At 45.7% G+C, this 19,181-nt stretch overlaps 1 protein-coding gene across 3 annotated transcripts in view; it reads right to left on the bottom strand.

Annotated features, from left to right (window-relative positions):
- Positions 1 to 19,181, bottom strand: part of RAD54L (RAD54 like) — a 24,791-nt gene extending 5,610 nt beyond the window's left edge. Inside the window, exons 1-11 of one of the 3 annotated variants that reach the window (XM_074334662.1) lie at positions 19,103 to 19,181; positions 18,490 to 18,554; positions 18,301 to 18,387; positions 16,778 to 16,897; positions 10,153 to 10,213; positions 9,285 to 9,420; positions 8,770 to 8,839; positions 8,366 to 8,654; positions 8,017 to 8,141; positions 3,183 to 3,333; positions 985 to 1,111 (exon numbers count right to left, since the gene is read on the bottom strand). In XM_074334662.1, the coding sequence (XP_074190763.1) occupies positions 985 to 1,111; positions 3,183 to 3,333; positions 8,017 to 8,141; positions 8,366 to 8,654; positions 8,770 to 8,839; positions 9,285 to 9,420; positions 10,153 to 10,213; positions 16,778 to 16,897; positions 18,301 to 18,387; positions 18,490 to 18,492 (1,169 nt within the window). In that variant the 5' untranslated portion in view covers positions 18,493 to 18,554; positions 19,103 to 19,181. Of the gene's footprint in view, positions 1 to 984; positions 1,112 to 3,182; positions 3,334 to 8,016; positions 8,142 to 8,365; positions 8,655 to 8,769; positions 8,840 to 9,284; positions 9,421 to 10,152; positions 10,214 to 16,777; positions 16,898 to 18,300; positions 18,388 to 18,489 lie in introns of all 3 variants that reach the window. The other 2 variants (XM_074334661.1, XM_019749387.2) reach the window with 2 other exon arrangements.

Raw genomic sequence — 19,181 nt, 5'->3', positions numbered from 1 at the left:
CAAAGGACCAAGATTGACTCTTTTTTAGTATCAAATGTCAGAGACCCATCAGCCCTATGGCAAAGATACTATATTGTGGTCTCAGTCATGGAAAGAAAGACCCTTTCAAACAGTCTAGCTTTGACTAACAACTCTTTCTCTTCCCCTTCGAAAGTTTAGCTGGTCTTCAAGAAGACGCCCAAGTCTCCCAATTGAGCATGTTGCTCTAACAAGGAAAGCAAGCTGCAAACCACTAAGTCCTTAGGGGAGTTTATGCTTGCATTTGCCCAAATACCTATTGTCAGATGGTGCAAGGCTTAATGACATTAAGCTCATACCTCCTGGCAGACCAGTAAGGACATGGCTCCGGCACCTAAGCAGCAGCTCCTAACACACTGATTCTCTTTCCTGCCATCTAAAATTGGGAGGGAGAATAGCAACTGGGAAGGGCAGGACACTCAGGATATAAATCATCAAGTGTATAGACTATAACAGAAAAGTCCAGAATGTACCTGCCCCCTGGGCTATGTGGCTCCCATGGAAAAAGCCCTCTCAGCCTGGGAACCATGCCCATCCATCAGATCTATTCCCACCTATGAAAGAAGGCTGCGAGGCCTGGGAAGAAAAGCCTGGTGCTTTAGGTCTGAGACCGATCCGATCCGACAGCAAGCTTCTGAAGTACTAACATTGCTCCAAGGGAGATTTTGCTCAGGAAGATCAACAATGTCAGAAAAGAGCTTCCTCAGTATATTGCTAAGTAACCCAAAACAAGACCTCAGGGCCCAGGCCAGGAAGAAAGTAGGACTTGGCCTGCAAGACCCCTTCATTTATTCAGTGGCTATAGTTAAGGGCACAGATCTCACTCCCTTCCTAGAATTCTAGCCCTCATAGGCCAAGTCCCCAAAGGATTGGCCTTGGATGGTTTAGGAGGCGATTCCGATTAACTAACGTAGGGGGACTCAAAGAAAGGTGCTGTTTCTAGCCCAGTCCCCAACGTGCCATTACCTATTCACAATGCTGGTGAGCTCCTTCAGTCGCTCTTCACCTAGCTGCCGGTCTGCCTCACTGGCAGCTGCGTCTCTACCCTTCAAAATGGGCAACTCAAAATGCTTCTTGAACTCATGGGCAGTTCCTAAACACAGGAAGAAAAGGGAAAATTAAAGAATGTAGAAAAGGAATGATTTTCTCACTGCCAGTAAGGGCAGACTACTTTGTTACAGACCAACCTTCCCGCCAAGAACAAAGCTGAACAAATTATAAGCAATTTGTTTTGAGTGAATCAGAGAACTACCAAAGCAGTGAAGACTTGAAAGATCAAACAGTAAGACAGTAGATTAAAACCCAAATATGCAACTAATCACATTAAATATAAACGAACCAAATAATCTAATAAAAGACAATCCAATTATCAGACTGGATTTTTTTTAGAAACGCCCACCTCTATGCAGCTTGTAAGCACTTCCTTGCACTGATACATGCTACAGTATGGATAAACCTTGAAAACATTATGCTAAAGAAGCCAAACACAAAAGGTCACATATTATATGATTCCATTGATATGAAATATCCAGAACAAGCAAATCCATAGACAGAAAGCAGACTGGTGGTTGCCAGGAGTTGGGAGTAAAGGAGGAATAGGAAGTGAATGCTTAAAGGGTATAGGGGGGTTTTTGGCCACGAATTAAGAAGGTCAGGTACCTCACAAAAGAGAATTTTCAAATGGCCAATGATCATATTAAAAGCAGTTCAACCTTATTCAACATGAGACAAATGCAATGAGATATCACTAAACACCATCAGAATGACTAAACTTTTTAAAAATTAAGATAAATATTTCTGATGATACAGAGCAGAGGTCAACAAACTACAGCCATGGGACAACCACCTGTTTCTGTAAATAAAATTTTATTAGAACACTGCCATGCCCATTTACATTTTATGGCTGCTTTCATGCTACAAATAGCAGAGCTGAGTAGCTGTGAGACAGTTTGGCCTGAGAGCCTCAAATATTACTATCTAGGTCTTTAAGAAAAAATTTGCTGACACCTGATGTAGAGACTGAAATTCTCACACACTGCTGGTACAATCACTTTGGAAAACTGGAGTTATCTACTAGACATGAACACGTACATATGTCCCAGCAATTCCACTCTTAGGACAGAGAAATGCATACTATGCTCAGGTAAAGACATGTGCAAGAATGTTCACAGCATCATTATTCAAAAGCATAAAGAACTGGAAACAACTCATTTGTCTATCAGTAGAATAGATAAAGAAATTCTGGTATATAATTAAAATGGAATAGTATACAAAAATGGAAATGAACAAACTACAGCTACAGGCAACAACACGGATGAATCTCATAAACATAATGTTGAACAAAAGAAACCAGAATCAAAGGGATATATACTGTATGATTCCATTTATATAAAGTTCAAAAACAGGCAACAACCAATCTTGAATGTCAGGAGAGTGTTTATTTCTGGGGGGAAAAAGGAGAAAGTGGTGATGGGGCAGGGGAGGCTGCTGAGACAGCAGTAGTAACTGACCTGGTGGTTGTTACTCATATGTGTTCACTTTGTGAAAATCTTGCTGCTCATCAGCTGGTTCTCTGCCTAACGTGATTATCCTGAGTGCTGGCAAGTCGGGGTGGCAATAATAAAACCTCCCAGATATCTATGTGCAAGAACTGCACAAACTGTGGTTGCCAGGGACTGAAGGGAATGGAAAACAGGCAGTTATTGTTTAATGGATAGAGCTTCAGTTTTGTAAGATGAAAAAGTTCTGGAGATGGATGGTGGGGATAGTTGCACAACAACGTGAACGTACTTAATGACACTTAATTGTACACTAAAAAATGGTTAAAAAAAGAAATTGCCCAAGACAGTCTGCTGAGGCCAAAGCTCTTCTAAGGAAGCTAGGATGCGATGAGCAAAAATGCTTGGGGGTAGTATTTCCATTCACAGCTCATAGTGACCCCACACCCTGTATGGACCCTGCCACCTCTGCAGTGGAAAATGGCCAGAGTGGGCCTTGCTAAGTTGCTCGGCAGAGCCAAGGTATCCCAATGGCTCTCCCTGACAGGAGAAGTCTTCCTGCAAGATTGCCAAGTGAGCCACACATAACTAGCATTCTCTTTTCTCTCAGCGAAGAGTTACAGGTAAGGCTCCTCTCCAATGTAGTAGACAAAGCTGTATTCTTACCCAGAATGCCCGAATTCACAAAATGTACCAAGCTGAAATACTCAAGGAGATCATTCTGGATGGGAGTCCCAGAGATAAGCACCCGCCGGCTGGTTTTCAAGCTGTCCAGAGCCTGGTAAGTCTGATTATCAGAGTTCTTCAGCCTGTGTCCCTGCAAGGAAATTCTCACTTAGGCCTAGGCACGCCGTGGCATCCCTCATGGCGGCAAAATCTTATGTAGACAGGAAAAGAGGAATCATAAACATTACACAGGGCCTTGGGAACTGGGCAGGGGGCAGCAAGGGTGAGAGTTTACCCACTTGCTTGGGGAGAAATGTCAGGCTCAAGAGACAGACCTTCCATTTCCAAACCAGTGCTACATCCAAAAAGCAAGGATTCCCTGTTTCCTCCCCTCCACTTCCCTGCCCCAATTTCCAGAGCCTCAGCAGCCTGCCTATCCTCTTCAGAGGTCAGTCAGCCATGTTAAAGACCCGTGCTTTCAGGGAATCCTCCCTCTACCAGCTCAGCCAAACCCGAACCTCCTGAGCCAAAATGCCTCCCACATGCGTCTCCAGGCAGTGTCTGGGCTGTCAGTGCTAAAGGGACTGAACGGAATCTCCTCCTCCCCTCTTCCCACAGAATCCACATAGTTCATATATTTAATGAAAGACCCCTCTCTGCCTCCCTTTGCATCTCTTCCCCAACCTCTCTTTTCCCTGTCACACACACCCCCATTACATACCTGTTACTTCACTCTCGTAAGCTTTTTTCAAGAAAATGGTAAAGGACCCTATCATCTCCCCTTTCCCAAGAACCAAATGGGCAAGATCAGGTCTGTGCCTTTTCTACCCTCAGCCCCCATTCAGCCCCACACTGGGCAAGACACAGAAAACAAAACCACCAGTGAAAGAATGAACCAACAAGTCAGCCTTGCTTCCTCTGGTCAGCCTTTCACAGTGTAATTAAACATAGACCCTCCACTAACTCTCTCATCTATAGGATCAAGTCCAAGTTCATTAGCTTAGTACTTCTCAATAAGGCTGCAGCTAACTTCTCGGACACTGTCCATAGTCCAGGAAGTCATAACTCCTCCCCATTCCTAATGTTGGACCTCCTCAGGTCTCTTTGCTTATGCCACTCTTCTGCCCAGAATTCTCTTCCATAGGTAAATTCCTCAGATGTTACCTCCTACACAAAGCCTTCCTCAATGACCCAAGGCTGTTGGTCTCTCAGTGCTATGCTTCTATGGCACTCTGTACATAACAGCTGTTTACTGAATCGTTTTAATGTGCCAGGTACTATACTAAACACTTTACCTGTATTCTCTTCTATATTCCAGAAAACAATCAGATGAGTGGAAATTATAACACCCATTTTAAAGAAAATGAGGTTCAGAGAGGTGATCAGTTATCCAAAATGATGCTGGTAAAAAGTAGAACTGGGATTTGAACTCAGATCTGTGTGATTCTGAAGTGTGGGCACTGTACCTCTCATTCACTGCTATTAGTACAGTAGAGTACTAATCACTCTACTGTACTTTATCTCCTCACCTAGGCAGGAACTTCTTAAGGCAGAGACCATGTTAGATGGCCTTCATAACTTAGTACATAGGACAGACGCCCACACAGAGTTTTGCTCACTGAATGTTAGCTGAAAAGAATGACCACATTACAATTAAAGAAGAATTAGATACAGAATTTTAATTTTTTAAAAATGACTTGATATTGTACACCTAAAACTAATAATGTTATGTCAATTATACCTCAATTAAAGAAAATTTTTAAAGACATCCAAGACAAACAAAATAAATAAAATATGACTGGAGGCTCCAAGCACTAGCCCTGAGACAGAGGCTAAAACTTTTGAGCCGAAGAGAAAAATAAAACTTGCAACTTGTGAGGAAATTACTCAAAAAGGCCCTAGGGAAATGGGCACCGACAACTGGGTCCCTCTAAACTGAAGCTCCCCAAGGGCAGGCATCACGGGATCCCCAGGACCCAATACATTATAGGCACTTAACAAATAACCCCATGAAGGAACTAGGCTGAAACGCTATCCCTAAGGGTCTCTGTGGAAGGGAAAGCAAAGCTCAGCTCCCTGTGGCATCTCCCTGGCTCCAGACCCAGCTCCTGCCACCATCGCACATGGATTTAAACCCAAATTCTGGCATCTCAGCAAATCAAATGTTTGGCCAGATGCAAAGTTGTCAAAGCTCTTATTTATGAATTTCTGTTCTGGCAGAGTATTTGAAAAACAAACAAACAAATGATACAAGATTAAATACCACCACTTCTCTGTCTGAAACATGAGCCCAATGAGTAGCATTCTTTTTCTGCATTTCCCCAGCACTTTTCATCGGGTCTGCTTTGCGTTCTAACACTTGTAAAGGAACATACATGGATGAGGCACACAGGGGTAGTCCTTCCATACCTAAGTCAGGCTTCTTCCGACACCAAGTCTGGGTTATATCCAAGACAGTAAGAGATAAGAGAGAGCCAAGACTTAAAATCCCCGACCTGGATTCAAGTCCTAGTTCATTATCCGCTCACTGGGTGAACCTGGGCAAGTCATTGCACTTCAGTCTCCTTATCTTCCAAACTGAGATGATGGTGATGTCAATACCTCTCCCCTATTCATACAATTTACAAAACGCTTCCATATAGCCTCTCTCTTGATCCGGATCATGTCCCTTTCAGGTAGACCCTGTGCCATCGACACTACAAAGAAACTGAGTCTCAGAGCAGTCTCATCTGCACAGTCATGCCTACAAGTGGCAAAGCCAAGGCTGATTCCAAGTCTTCTGACTTGCCCTGCCTACAGCGGTCTACTGTGAAAAGCAAGGATTTTATACATGGTGTTACTATGCAGAACTTTGTGTTCCAGGGAAAAGTCTGAACTAGGAGGAAGCAGGAACGTGAAAAACTGGGGTGGTATCTTCCCCTTCCGGGGACTGAACAGGACAAACTCTCTCCTCCGAAAGTAGCCTGGTGATCTTTCAAGACTTTGGCTTCTTAGGTCTCTGGCAATTGACAAATTGCTGACAAATAAAAGGCAGATGAGAAGGGAGGGCCAGGATATTTCAGTGTGGCAAGAGGCAGCCTGGTCCCTTGTGCCCTGCAGAGTCAGGTCAGAAAACTGGAGAGTGAGAAAGAAAAGAAACACCACAGAGCATAAGAAAATCTAGATGCCCCACCCCCAGCCCCCAAGGAATCAACAGCTACAGCCTGTCTTCTTCTCCCCCAATGCTCTGGACTTGGGAGCAGGCTCCTGGCGCAGTCCGCCCATCTATGGTGATAAAGCATATGCCAGGACCCTGAGCTATCCAGGGTGGTCACACACATACTCCACCTCAACGTTCTAAATCCCTTACTTCTACTAGAAGAAATGGCCTATCAGGGCCATAAATTTGCAGATATGCCGGACAATGACTGAATCCTCGATTAAGAACAAAAGCCCAACTGGGAAGTAGCTCACAGGTAGCAAGCATGGCACCCCAAAGTACGCTTTTCTTCTCTGTCCCCTCCCAAAAGATCCTGTTATTGGGGTAATCTATAGTCTCCAGAGCACAGTCAAGCTTGCCAATCAGTTGACAGATTGGCCAAGTCTTTCAACCACCTTTCCATTAAAGCCCCAGGGGTATGTAAAGTAACTATAACTCTCAAAGAAGTCCAAACAATTGCAGCTGCCTCAGCGTAGCCAAGCTCCATGAAGACTTGGACAATTTTTTATACTTGGAAGCTCTCAGCCACCCTCTCTCCACTAATAGCATGTCTACCACCATTCGTGCATAGTGCAGGCAAAGGCCAGGAAGTAACTACTGCCACATTTCTTAGTCCCAGAGAGTCAGCACAGACTACTACAAGGTGTATGGATTGTCCACTCTAGGCTTTCCTTGTTAAGCCATATTTAGGCCAGGAGCAGAAACCTTATCTTAAAAGCCATCTTGTCTTGATCCTGTCTAGCTTAATCTTCTAGGGGCCTGGGCGGACAGTCTGGATGCGACCTGAGGGCCAGGGTATGGAGCTGGAGGGCTTGGTCATGCCCTGAAACCCTTTGTCAACGAAAACCCCTGAAGCACTGATGAGGGAACAGCCTCGTTTACCCCCATCTATAAAACTCCACACCCCTTTGCTCGGGGAGGTTATGGTCTTTCCCCTCTGCTCTAGCCTGGCCTCCCACAGCTCAAACACGCCACATAAATTCTAATAGACCAATCTTGGTCTCCCGTGACTCATTCCTCCAACCGTACCTAACTTTCCTATCTCTGTGCTTCTGTTCATGAGTCGTCGTCCCCCCGGCTTAGAATAAAAACCAGAGCTGGTCTTTACCAAGGTCTGAAGACATATCAGGCACTGTGATAAGAGCTTTCTCTCAATTACCTCATTTAATCCTTACAATAATCCCATGATGCAGATATTATCACCCCATTTTACTGACAGAAACAGAGCCTTAGCTGGTTAGGTAAACTGTTCAAGGTCATAGTGGGTCATACTGGGAAGTAGCAGAGCTAGGATTTGAACAAAGGTCTCTCTGACTCTAGAACCTGTTCCCCTGAACATTGCAGCCATGTCTCTCCAACCATCCAAATCCCTCCCATCCTTCAAAGTCCATTGGTCTAGGAACACTCTCTGAAAGCAACAAAACCAATCAGCCCACAACAAAAGCCCACAGTACTTTGCCCTCCCGGAGTTCTGAACACTGCTTAATGCTTCTTTTGGCAGACTGGTATCGTGGGCTCTCCCTCTCACTTGCCTCCTCCAAGGTAGCATGCTCTGTTGTCAGCATTCTCCAGTGACTGGCACAGCCCTTGAAAGGCAGTTCTTTCCAACCACCCAGGCTGCTGAGAGTCAAGTACCTCGTCACATATGATTAGTCCAACACTCCCTTTCTGCAGGACTCCAACATGAAGGCGGAATGTCTCATAGGAAATGATGAGGATGGGGGAAAGCACTCTGGCTCCACGCTGGTTCATGAATCCTTCTACAATAGAAAAGATGTGAACGGAACAAATCTTAGAAAATCTTAAAGAAAAAACCAGTTTCACAGTGCTTTACTTTAGCCTGGAAGTAGCAACTATTTTAACTATTTTCCATGGGAATTCTCTTCTCTTCTACCTCTCATTGCCCTCAACTGTGGCTATCAGAGAGCATACAAAGGAGCAAACTGTGTAGAAAAGTGCAGCCATCTTGGTTAGGGCTCCATACCCAGCTTCCGATCTATCTCGTCCTTAGAGCCTCCATCGATGGCCAGAGGTTGGATCCTCCCTCCAAGCCATTTCCCAACTTCATTGTACCAGTTCTTCACCAGGCTGGAGGGCGACACCACCATAGCCTTGTCAATTTCTGGCTTGCACTCTGGACTCTGGTGCAAAAGTGTCCACATCAACGTGATGCACTGTAGCGTCTTGCCCAGGCCCATCTCATCAGCCATGATGCAGCCGTGGCTGCCAGGGATACGTCGACTGGTGACACACTCCCACAGGAACTTCACTCCCTGGGGAAGAACAGCACTCAGCCACTTTGGCATCCACACGGCTGCTGCCCCAGGGATGGCAGCCTCCCAGACTCAGCCCCTAGACCGTACCTCATTCCCCCCCACCCCTATTTACCTCTCTCTGATGAGGCCGCAAGACCTTACTGAGAATAGGATCGACGACCACATGGACAGGGAGTTTTTCCCTGAGAAAACACAGCAAAGAGAACATGGAGTTCAGACATGGGCAAGGGCACAACCTCAAGAAGTTGTGTCCTGCTAATCCAGAGGCCACCGAGGCAGCTACCGAAGAAAGGACCTTCTTGGCCTGGTAATCAAACCGTAATAAATTCCTGCTCCAGGGAATTTTAGGAGAGGGGGATGGGTTCCCTATGTCATCATCTCAACCCCTTATGCTCCTGAGTGAGCTGAGAGGGAAGGGGTGAGGAACCCCCACCAACTAGGCACCCCCACATGCTCTTCCCCAGGCACTCCTTTCCCACCTTACCCACTCTCTGGATGGTGCAGTAGTCATGACAGCACTCTGAAAACATATGCCGGTCCTAAGGAGAAATGCCGTGTGCCCTCCCCAATAACAACGTATGCGAGATGCAGAGGACAGAATTGCTCAAGAAATACCAATGCACATACTTGTCAAGCTTCAGCTGGTCATGGGTGCTCAGCAGGGGAGGCTCGTACAGAACCAAGGCACCTTCTTCCAGGGGGTCATGGAGGGCCCGGCGGACTCCGGCCCTTTTGAGTCCCAGTGCCCGAGAGCCCAGAGGACCTAGAAACCAACAATCTGTCACCTGAGCCTCTATGTTGAGGCGCTCCAGCAGGCCCAGCTCAAATGCCTATCCTTCACGTAACCTTCCTAAGTCTCCATATGACCCTCTCCCTCCCAGAAACTCTCCAAACCCCGTTTGGGCACCTCTACCTGACCCTTATCCCAGTTTGCCTCAGATCAATTTTTCCCATTTACCTCCCCATTTAACTACAAACTTCTGAAGGTCTAGGTCTTGTTCATCTCAACTCAAGTCAGTCCTGGAAAGGTCTGAAACCCTAAAGGAGCCTTTCAAGACTGAGAGCTTTTGAGAGTTAAGATGAACTCTTCCCTCCCCAGCCCGTTTGCTAAATGCCATACCCTACAGAGGACAGGGGAGAACTTTGTAGAAACTAGGCCTCCGACAGAATCAACCTCATAAGGAGATGCTACTGAACTCATTTGGACTAAATGAAACCTGGGCTCATCAGCCACCCTGGCCCACCAGGAGCTTCCTGAGCACTGGCACGTCCCCACCGAGAAGAGGAGGGGCAGTCCGTCTTGGCAGCCCTTGCTGAAGCTATCAAACACAGCCCTCACGCCAGCCTCAGGCGGGGGTCTCCCCACACACAGTCATCACTAGGCTGGCATCGGCCATTCCAAGGTAAGCTTGTATTTACAAAAGTTGAGGTTTTAATCTATTCATGCACATTCATACATGACTGATTCAAAAAATAGAAGCGTTTCCATTTTTACCTTGGTAATTTGGAATGGGGATTTTGAAAGGCTTTGACAAAATGCTTCGAATAAATGCTTCCTGAAAAGAAAGAAGAGGGATTCAGGACTCTTTGGAGATGTTTGGGGATAATATTTTTACAAATGCAACCCAAAACGCCTATTTAAGCATTGTAATACAGTGAGAGTATTGTACTGTGATTATATCTCATTCAGATGCATCTAGAACTAAAGAGTTATGCTCCATATTAGGTTCTGTACAACAGCTTTCATCTTTGAGGCTTTAAGTAAAGTTCTACAAATACCCAGGGACAGCAGAGTGCCACTGGCAAGTGCCTAGCCTCAGTCAACCACAAGGATCAGACCCATTAGCTCATGAAAGACCACGCCAGTGTGGACATCTAGCTATTCCCTAGGGAGCAGACCTAAAGGAGAAAACACCACAAACTTACCCAACCTCAGTACTAACAAGGAACTCCAATGTCCGGATTCAACCACTGTCCTAAAGAGCTACACCTTCTAGAGGGATACATCTTCCCAAACATACCTCACATTTCTTCTTTTGGCATATCAATTCTGCCTACTCTATTTAATTCCCACATCAGCCTCCTTGGGAACTAAACCGCCCTTCAAAGAGTAGTGGTAACAGGTGTAACAGAAGCGGTAGTATTAGTAAAGTAATATTAACAACAGCAAAAATGACAATAATGACTAACAATGTATGCCAGATGCAGTGCTAAACCCCTGGTATTCATGTGACCATTTATTTAATCTTCCCAAATAGCCCAGTGAGGTCCTTAGATTACTGGCATCCCCATTCTACAGATAAGCAAATTTAGGCTGAGTGGTTGTCACTTTCCCAAGTCACACAGCCATGAGAGATGCAGGACTTTCCTGATTCCAGGGCCCTTACTTGTAACTAGTAAGTAATGTGGCCTCTTGACCCAACCTGTTTTGAGTATAGCCACGTGAATCAGCTCAGACAGCAGCTTCCTGCCATGTGAAGGCACAAGAGAGGGAACATGAGAAAGGAGACATGAGAGAGAGGGCAAGCCAGTCATCAAGAGAAAGCAAGTGGGAAAAGGGTGACAGGAAGCAGACATATACAGGTCCTAGAGAAAGGTGGCCTTGGTGCTTCCACCTCAGAGAGTCCCCTCACAATAAAAACTTTAAGTCTCCTTTTCCCTAATGTCTTAGCTCCCTAGGCCCTAGTTGTAATCATTTCTCATTTCTTAATCATAAACAATAGATTGTTTTTAACCTGAATCACAGAAATCTCCTATCCCCCCGCCCCCTTTAGATAATTACCCTAAAGCTTGTGATTAATGTCTATTGACTGTAGTCACTGTAGCACAGCGTTCTCTCCAGGCCTAGCTCCCGGGTGAACAATGACTAAATGACCAGCTAAATCAGAAGAAAGACCACAGGCTCCATGAAGCTGAACAAATATTTCATCACACAGTCACCCTGCATCAATGGCTCTGAGTCCTACTTTTAACTCTATTAACTACAATATGTCTCTCCTCATCTAGGGGCCCCCAAGTGATACCCCAACAAGACTTCCAGTACCTCCCCACCAAAGAGGTCAACATGGTCCTTCAGGCGGATCTCAAGACCCCTTCCCCTCATCTAAGATCAGGTAGGGCGAGAGTCCCATGAATCCCCAATAGGTAGGGACAACGGCCACATTCAGCAGGAAGCAGACACAGAAGAAACCTCCTGTCCCTCAACTTCCCATAGAGATTTATGGGGATCATGTCTCTCAAGGGGGACATAAGGCAGGCAGTTAGAGACAGGAATTGGGTCTCCGAGATGCCTCCGAATGTTACATGAGGTAACATTCCTGCACGTCCAACACAGTCTATGGGAAATGACCACCCAAAAGACCTCCCCTCTCTGCCCAAACTTGCCCTTGTTTACCATAACTATTAGCCATTGTCAATCACAAGTATCACTCAAACAGCCCCACAATTAGAGAGGAGTAGCCCATTCTAGAAGAAAAGGAAAGAAAAACTCCAAGTTCTTGCAAGTCAGCGCCTTTTGAGCCACTCTGCTGCTCTGGCCCATTCCATGTCTTTGGAGTGTACTTTCGCCTCTAATAAACTGCTCTTTCACCACTGTATTTCTGTGTCACGTTCAATTCTTTGCTCGAGGCACCAAGAACCTGGACACTGTACCACGACGGGTCTGTTCTCTGGCAACACCATCACTTCGGACTGGAATCAGCACAGGGGTATGGGACTGGGGTAGAAGAGAAGGCAGGAGAACCCACAGCACCAGTTCCTGAGCTAACTCTGACAAATTCCATCGAAGTTCTGGGCTATACGCAGCTGAGCCCTCTGGGGAATTACAGTAGTCTGTGAGTCTCAAAACAAGAGCTGGACCCCAAAAGAGCAATGAGAAAGCAAGAGCAGAAACCCTAAAGGCAGTTTTAATGGAAATACATTAGTAGAAAAATAATGAAAACTATTTCCTTCTGGTAAAAAGGCAGTTTAATAGGAATAAAAGCAAGCTTGCCTTATCCTAAAATTTTCACCTTTTTATTCTGACTCATTTCTACACAGAACACACATTTCAACAAACTCCGTGTACTTTAAATAGGAAAAATGTAATGAATGTATTTGGCAATCTATCGGAAAATAGAAAAGGAATGTGGGCGAATCGAACTTCATTATCACACTAAATAATATGACATGGGCAGTGCTGGAGAAAAGCCCAAATTTTTTATTTGTGTGTTTCTTTGCAGCTGAATAAAATCTTTGATTTACTATTTTTAATTACCATGATTATTGTAATTATAAATTGCAATAATAATGAGAAACTCATAAATGAAAGATGCTAACTAAAAGTTACCCTTAGGTCAAAGGAGAGGAAAAGGAAGGAGATGGATTCTAATTTCCTTTCTAATTTGGCATCAATTCTGCCTTCAGTTCTAAAACTGAAATATTATTTTCAAGATTATTGACATAGGAGGCTAGATTTGAGGCTCTGAGTAGCGAAGAGTTTATGCTCCAAATTTAAAAGGCAAGACAGTCAAAAAATCTCAAGAGCCCTAGGTTCTGCAGGGAGAACTGCAGGCTTGTGTAACTACCATGTTTCCCGGAAAATAAGACCTAGCCCGACAATAAGACCTAGCCAGACAATCAGTTCTAATGCGTCTTTTGGAGCAAAAATTAATATAAGATCCGGTCTTATATGTTAGATAAGAACCGGTCTTACAGTAAAATAAGACTGGGTCTTATATTAATTTTTGCTCCAAAAGATGCATTAGAGCTGATTGTCCAGCTAGGTCTTATTTTTGGGGAAACAGGGCTATATGAACCCCTCGCCAAAGACATGTGAGGGTACAGTCTGCAAGACAAGACTTACAATGCGCAGCCTCTGGGAATCTGGTGTGGTAATACTCATTAGACTCGAGCAGAGGCAGGGGAGAGAGCATGTTCTCACTTTGTTCATTTAGTTGCTGAAAATTCATAACATTCTTTCCTTCTGAGAGAAGAGGGAGGGCATCCCTCTTCCCCAAGGTCAAAGCTTTCCCCTTCCACAGAGATTCTCTGTATCAGTTCTGCCTAATCTCTCCTGTATCTCAACTTCTCCCTCTCTACTATCTCTTTCTCACCAGCATTTAAAACATGCTTAACTTTCCTATCTTAAAAAACAAAAATTCCTCTGACCTCTTATCTACTCCCCTTCAAACTCCTAGAAAGACTTGTCTGTCTCCCCTTCCCTATCTCCCATTCCTCCAATCTATCTTCTGACCCTCCCATTCCTCTGAAATGACTCTGGCCAAGACCGCTAATAGTCTACATGACCCTAATTCCAATGGGTGTGTTTCTATCGTCATCTTACTTGACAAAGCTGGCCACTCCTTCTCAAATATTCTCTGCCTTTCACTGCCATGACACTACTCTCCCTCTATTCCCCACTCTGGGACCTCATGTTCAGTCCCCTACTGGGCTTTCTTCTTCCTCTGCCTAACCCCCAAATGTCAGTGCTCCTCAGGGCTCGGCCCTCAGCTCTTCTAACTGTATACCCACCCTGCCACTCCAATACACTTTGGAGGTGCTAAATGTCATCACTATCCTAATGACCCCAACTCTATTTCCAGTCAGTACCTCCCTCCTAGGCTCTACACCCACATTTGCAACCACCTCCAAACTAGACATCCTACAGGACTTCAAACCTATTGCGTCTAGGGCTGCAGTCCTCATCTCTAGGGCTGCTCTGTGACTTTCGTGGGCCTGAAGCACTTTTGCCTTTGGGGAACCAGAGTTTTTGCCACCCCAAAATATGCCTTTTGGGAAATTACTTTAAGCTGGCTATTTTTAAGAAACAGCACACGTGGGAGAAGCTCTGAAAACCAAGCAGAAGTTACCCTTTGTAAAAGGACATTTACTTTTGTAAGAGAAATCACCATTTGTAAGGGTGTTTCCCCCATTGAACTAGGCCTGCCTCCACAATCAATGGAAAAGGCATGGACTTAAATCTGCAGACCCTTGTTTACTGTGCTTTTCCTGGGCACCTCCCTTAACTGACTCTCCACCCCCAACAACATTTTTTGTCTTTAGCTGAAGGTGGTATTAAGGTGATGGCTTCCGCCATTTTGGCGAGTTACTCAGTTGTCCTGGGTCTTTTCCATGTATACCGGAGGAATACATGTTATTAAACTTTAATTTATTTTTCTCCTGCTAATCTGTCTCATGACACTTTGATTATTAGCCCAGCCAGAAGAACCTAGAATAGAGAAAAATATTCCTCCCTGACAGGCCCCTTCCTCCATAGCTTTCACACAGACTGTTCCCTTTATCTAGAACATTTCCCACTCTCCTCACCTGGCTGACTCCTCATATCCTTCAGCACTCAACCTAATCAGCATGACCCTCAGACTCAGACCTTCACCAACCTCCAGACTGTTAGGCCCCCTATTGCGTACTCCCACCACCTGTACTGAAATAGTTACATAGACAACTTGAATGAACCCCGAATGAAAACAGTCCCAGTGGACTACATACCATTTTTATAGCTCAATAATTAAACAACGTATTACTTAATGAATTACATACAGATGGTAACACTATCACAAAAAGCAAGGGATGATGAACATAATTCAAGAGAGTGCTGACCTCTGGGGATGGGAAGAGGGATTCTGACTTTGATGATGTTCTAGTCCTGGATGGTGGGTTCATAGGTGTTTATTTTGTGTTTTGTATCTTACATGTTATATATGTACTTTTGCATTTATGAAATATTATGTAAAAATGTTTTTAAATGTTTCATGAATGCATAAATAACTAAACTCCATTATATATTCCCATCAACAGATTTCCATTTTTCCTCCAAAATCTCCCCGGAAAGGAAAAACACACTCCTGTGTGTCTCCTCTACTCTCAGTATTCCACTACTTCCCTTCTGACACCAGCTGTGTGAGTTTTCCACACATCAAGCAATCCTTTGGCGCCACCTGAATGTCCTACAATTTAACTCAATTCTGACATTATCTACACGGAGAAGGGTCAGATCCTACAGGGCAGGGCTTCACGTGACTGCCTCCCTCCCACCACTTCAGATGCCAATACCAAGTCCAGGTTGTCACCTGTGCCTCTGACTGACGGGCTATATATTGGAGGTTCCAACAACCCCCTCCTTGGGTTCGATTAATTTGCTAGGGCAGCTCACAGAACTCAGAAAAAGTTTACTTACTAGATTACCAGTTTATCGCAAAGGATATTAAAGGACATGCATGAACAGCCAGATGAGGAGATACACATAGCCCACTCTGGAAGGGTCCCGAGCACAGGAGCTTCTATACCGGTGGGGTTTGTGGGGCACCTCTTCCCAACACAAGAATGAGGTCCTGTTCACCAACCCAGAAGCTCTCCAAAACTGTCCTTTTGGGGTTTTTAATGGAGGTTTTATTACATAGACATGATGGATTTAGCACTGGCCATTCATTGGTGAGTTGGTTCTCCTGACCACCAGCCCCAAGGTTAGCTGCTTTACAAAAGTCGTCTCATTAACATAAACTCAGGTGTGGTTGAAAGAGGTTTGTTTGTTATAATTAACAAAAGATACTTTTATCACTCTAGTCACTTAAGAAATTCCAAGAGTTCAACATCACAGTCCCTGAGAAAACTTGATGGAAAAAGCTTTGGATGGAGCTAGGCAGATCTGACCACTCTGTAACTTTAGGCAAGTTAATCCTCTGAGACTCAACTTCCTCATCTTAAAAAATGAGAGTTACATGAGATAATGCACAGAACCTGCCCTGTTAATGATAACATTTGATTTTACTAGAGGAAACACATGAAAGCTGTAGGACCCTGGTACTTCTTAAAGCCATATGCACAGTCAGAGACTGAGCTGGCATGCAGATCTTGGTTCCAATACCCTGCCGTGACCTTCCCTCTCCTGTACCTTCATGTCCTCAGGAATCTGAGCCACCTGAGATCTGGTGCCCAAGTAGCTATAAACAAAGAGGACTTCAACTCAGCACACATCTCTAAGGAAAGAGGCCAGGCCTCTTCCAGGCCCAAAGCCCCCACCACAGTCCGTCTGCTGGCTACTCCGTAGCGCCCCGAGGGGTGGGAGCCTCCCTAGGCAAAACAACAGGACACACATACATCAGCAGGTTGCAGTTCTGACTTACATGTTGACTACTGTCCAGACAGGGTGGTCGATTCGTTAGCAGGGTCAAAGCTTTCCGAAAAGGAGACAGGAAACACTCCTGGCTCTGGATTTCACGGCTGGGTTTCCATTTCTTAGGAGCCTAAGAGACAGTATTGAGTAAGGTGAAGTCTGGAAGACCCCAGAGTTCACCACAACGGCAACATTTAAAATGCTTATTAAGTGCCAGGTACTATGCTGAAAACTCTTCATACATATTATCATGTATCATCCCACAGTGATCCTATGCTACATGTCTATTCTTCTTTAACAGATAAGAAAACTAGAGCTTAATAAGGTAAAAGAACTTGCCTAATCTGAGATGGGGCATTAGAAGAGGTGAATAAAGTGGGCCTATGAAAGGCACGCCACAAGTAGCATGCTGCCCTCGAATCTTTACTCCAAAAGCCCCAAGGAATGATTGAGCAATTGTTTGCTTCCCTCCCTGAGTTTCCCAAAGGGGGGGACAAGAGTACAGCTGCCCCCAACTCCTGGGCCACCGAGGCCACTTTCCAGCCAGTCCATACCATGGCAGCGAGGACTCTAGCACCAAAAGCATTTCCAGGAGAACCAGCAGCAGACACCACCAATCATTGCCAAGCTACACCTGCCCAAGTTCAAGTCTGAGATCCATGCAAGCGGCAAGGGGAAGCCAATGTGCCTCCCTCACAAGGAGAAGAGCCCCCTGCATAGCCAGGGGTGCAACTACTCAGCAAGTTCCACTGAGCCTTCAGGCAAGAACCCGTTTGTATCAGCTTGCCAAAGTATTTGAAGCTTCAAAGACTGTAAGGCACACCTGAAAGAGAAACACCAAGCCCCTTCCCCTCTCTTTACGTGCTTTTATTCATACACTGCCCCCACCCAAAATTGCCTTCTAGATCTTCCTTAGCTAATCTCTTCGTCCTAGGTTCCAGTCGTCAAGCCCTTGCTTCTTGAACTGCTCTCTCTGAAGTACATGCTGCACTATCCTATTGATTCTGGTTTATTAGGTCCTGCCCACTGCAAGCCCCAGAAAGCAGGAAGGCAGGGAGCAAAGCCAGAGCCCAGTCCAAAGTCGTACTGTACTTGAGTATTAGCAGAGGCTGGAGGGGCACCACTCCTCTGATCTAGGCCCAAGGGAGCTCAGGACCTTAAGGTAGGCCTGGTACTCTACTGTTCTGTGACATTAGGCAGCAGACAAAATGCAAAAGAACAGGCTGCTGTTGGAGAGCAATTTCTGTCAAGGAAGCCAAAGGGTCCAACCCAATGTGCTCTTTTGCTTTGGAAGACCCCTTCCTACCAGGAAAATTAAGGCTATATTAGCTTCTAATGAGCACCTTGAGAATATTTTATTTATCTGGTTCAATGCCTCCCACATAGTAAGTACTCATTATAAGTTTACTGAAAGAGACTTCTGGAGATGACCAGTTCATTCCATGTAACCCCAGAAACAAAGTCCAGGATTCCTTTCTGCCCAAACACTCCTGCATCCCCACTTTCCCTACCCACTTGAGGGCAGAAACTCACCACTGCACCAGGATGCCAGTCGTCATCATCAGAGGGTCTGCCTTCTGGTTTTCTCTTGGCCAGCTGGCTGGGAGCTAAGCTCCTCCTCTGAAACGGGAGAATGGAAACTGAGCACCTGCAGGGATCCTGCAGCCGGAGCCCAATTAGACCCAGTCACAGACTGCCCAGTTTCCCTTAGATCACACTTACCATTCTAGACCCAGAAGGATAAAATGTCAAGTGCCCATCAGCCAAAGGTCAAAGGCACCCAGCAGCTGAGAATGCAGAACCAAGGCCTGGTAAAGAGCGGGCTGCTATATTAGTGAGAGCGTGGGCTAATTAAAAAGGGAGCGTGGATGGAGGGAATTCAGCCAGGGGCTGGGGTTTGGGCCCAAACGCTGAGTGTCGATCGCCAGTTAGCTGAGGCGGGGGAGCAGGCCAAGAGGAAGTATCCAAGAAGAGTAGAGTTGTGGGTTGGGGTTGGGGGGGAGAGATGGGTGGAGTGCCAGGCTGGACACAGTGGAGTCGGGATAATGGTCCCAAGTGGGCGTGAAGAAAGGACGTAGTTGGGGGTGAAAGGGTAATCACAGGCCAGGAGAGAGAGAGGCTCGGGTGAAAATCAGAGGCCTGGGGATGGGCGAAGCGCCCGAGCCCGGAGAAGGGGGATTTCCCAGGTCTGGAGTGCAGATGCGAGTGCCGGACTGAGGGAGATCGAGCAGGAGTCGAGACAGGACAAGTAAAAGACCCCGGCTTGGGAGGGGACCCCTAGGCTAGGCTGGAAAGAGCGGCAGAGATGAAACTGGCCCCAGCACTCCCGCTTAACCTTCCTCTTCCCAAAGCGCGCGTTAACAGCCGCCAGGGCTCCACGGCTCCGCCAGGCCCGGTCAATCGAACCTCCCGCC

The sequence above is a fragment of the Rhinolophus sinicus genome, linkage group LG06, assembly GCF_036562045.2.
Source record: "Rhinolophus sinicus isolate RSC01 linkage group LG06, ASM3656204v1, whole genome shotgun sequence".
Taxonomy (NCBI): Eukaryota; Metazoa; Chordata; class Mammalia; order Chiroptera; family Rhinolophidae; genus Rhinolophus; species Rhinolophus sinicus.
Note: the sequence above shows the minus strand (reverse complement) of the source record. Positions and strands in the feature narration are given on the sequence as shown.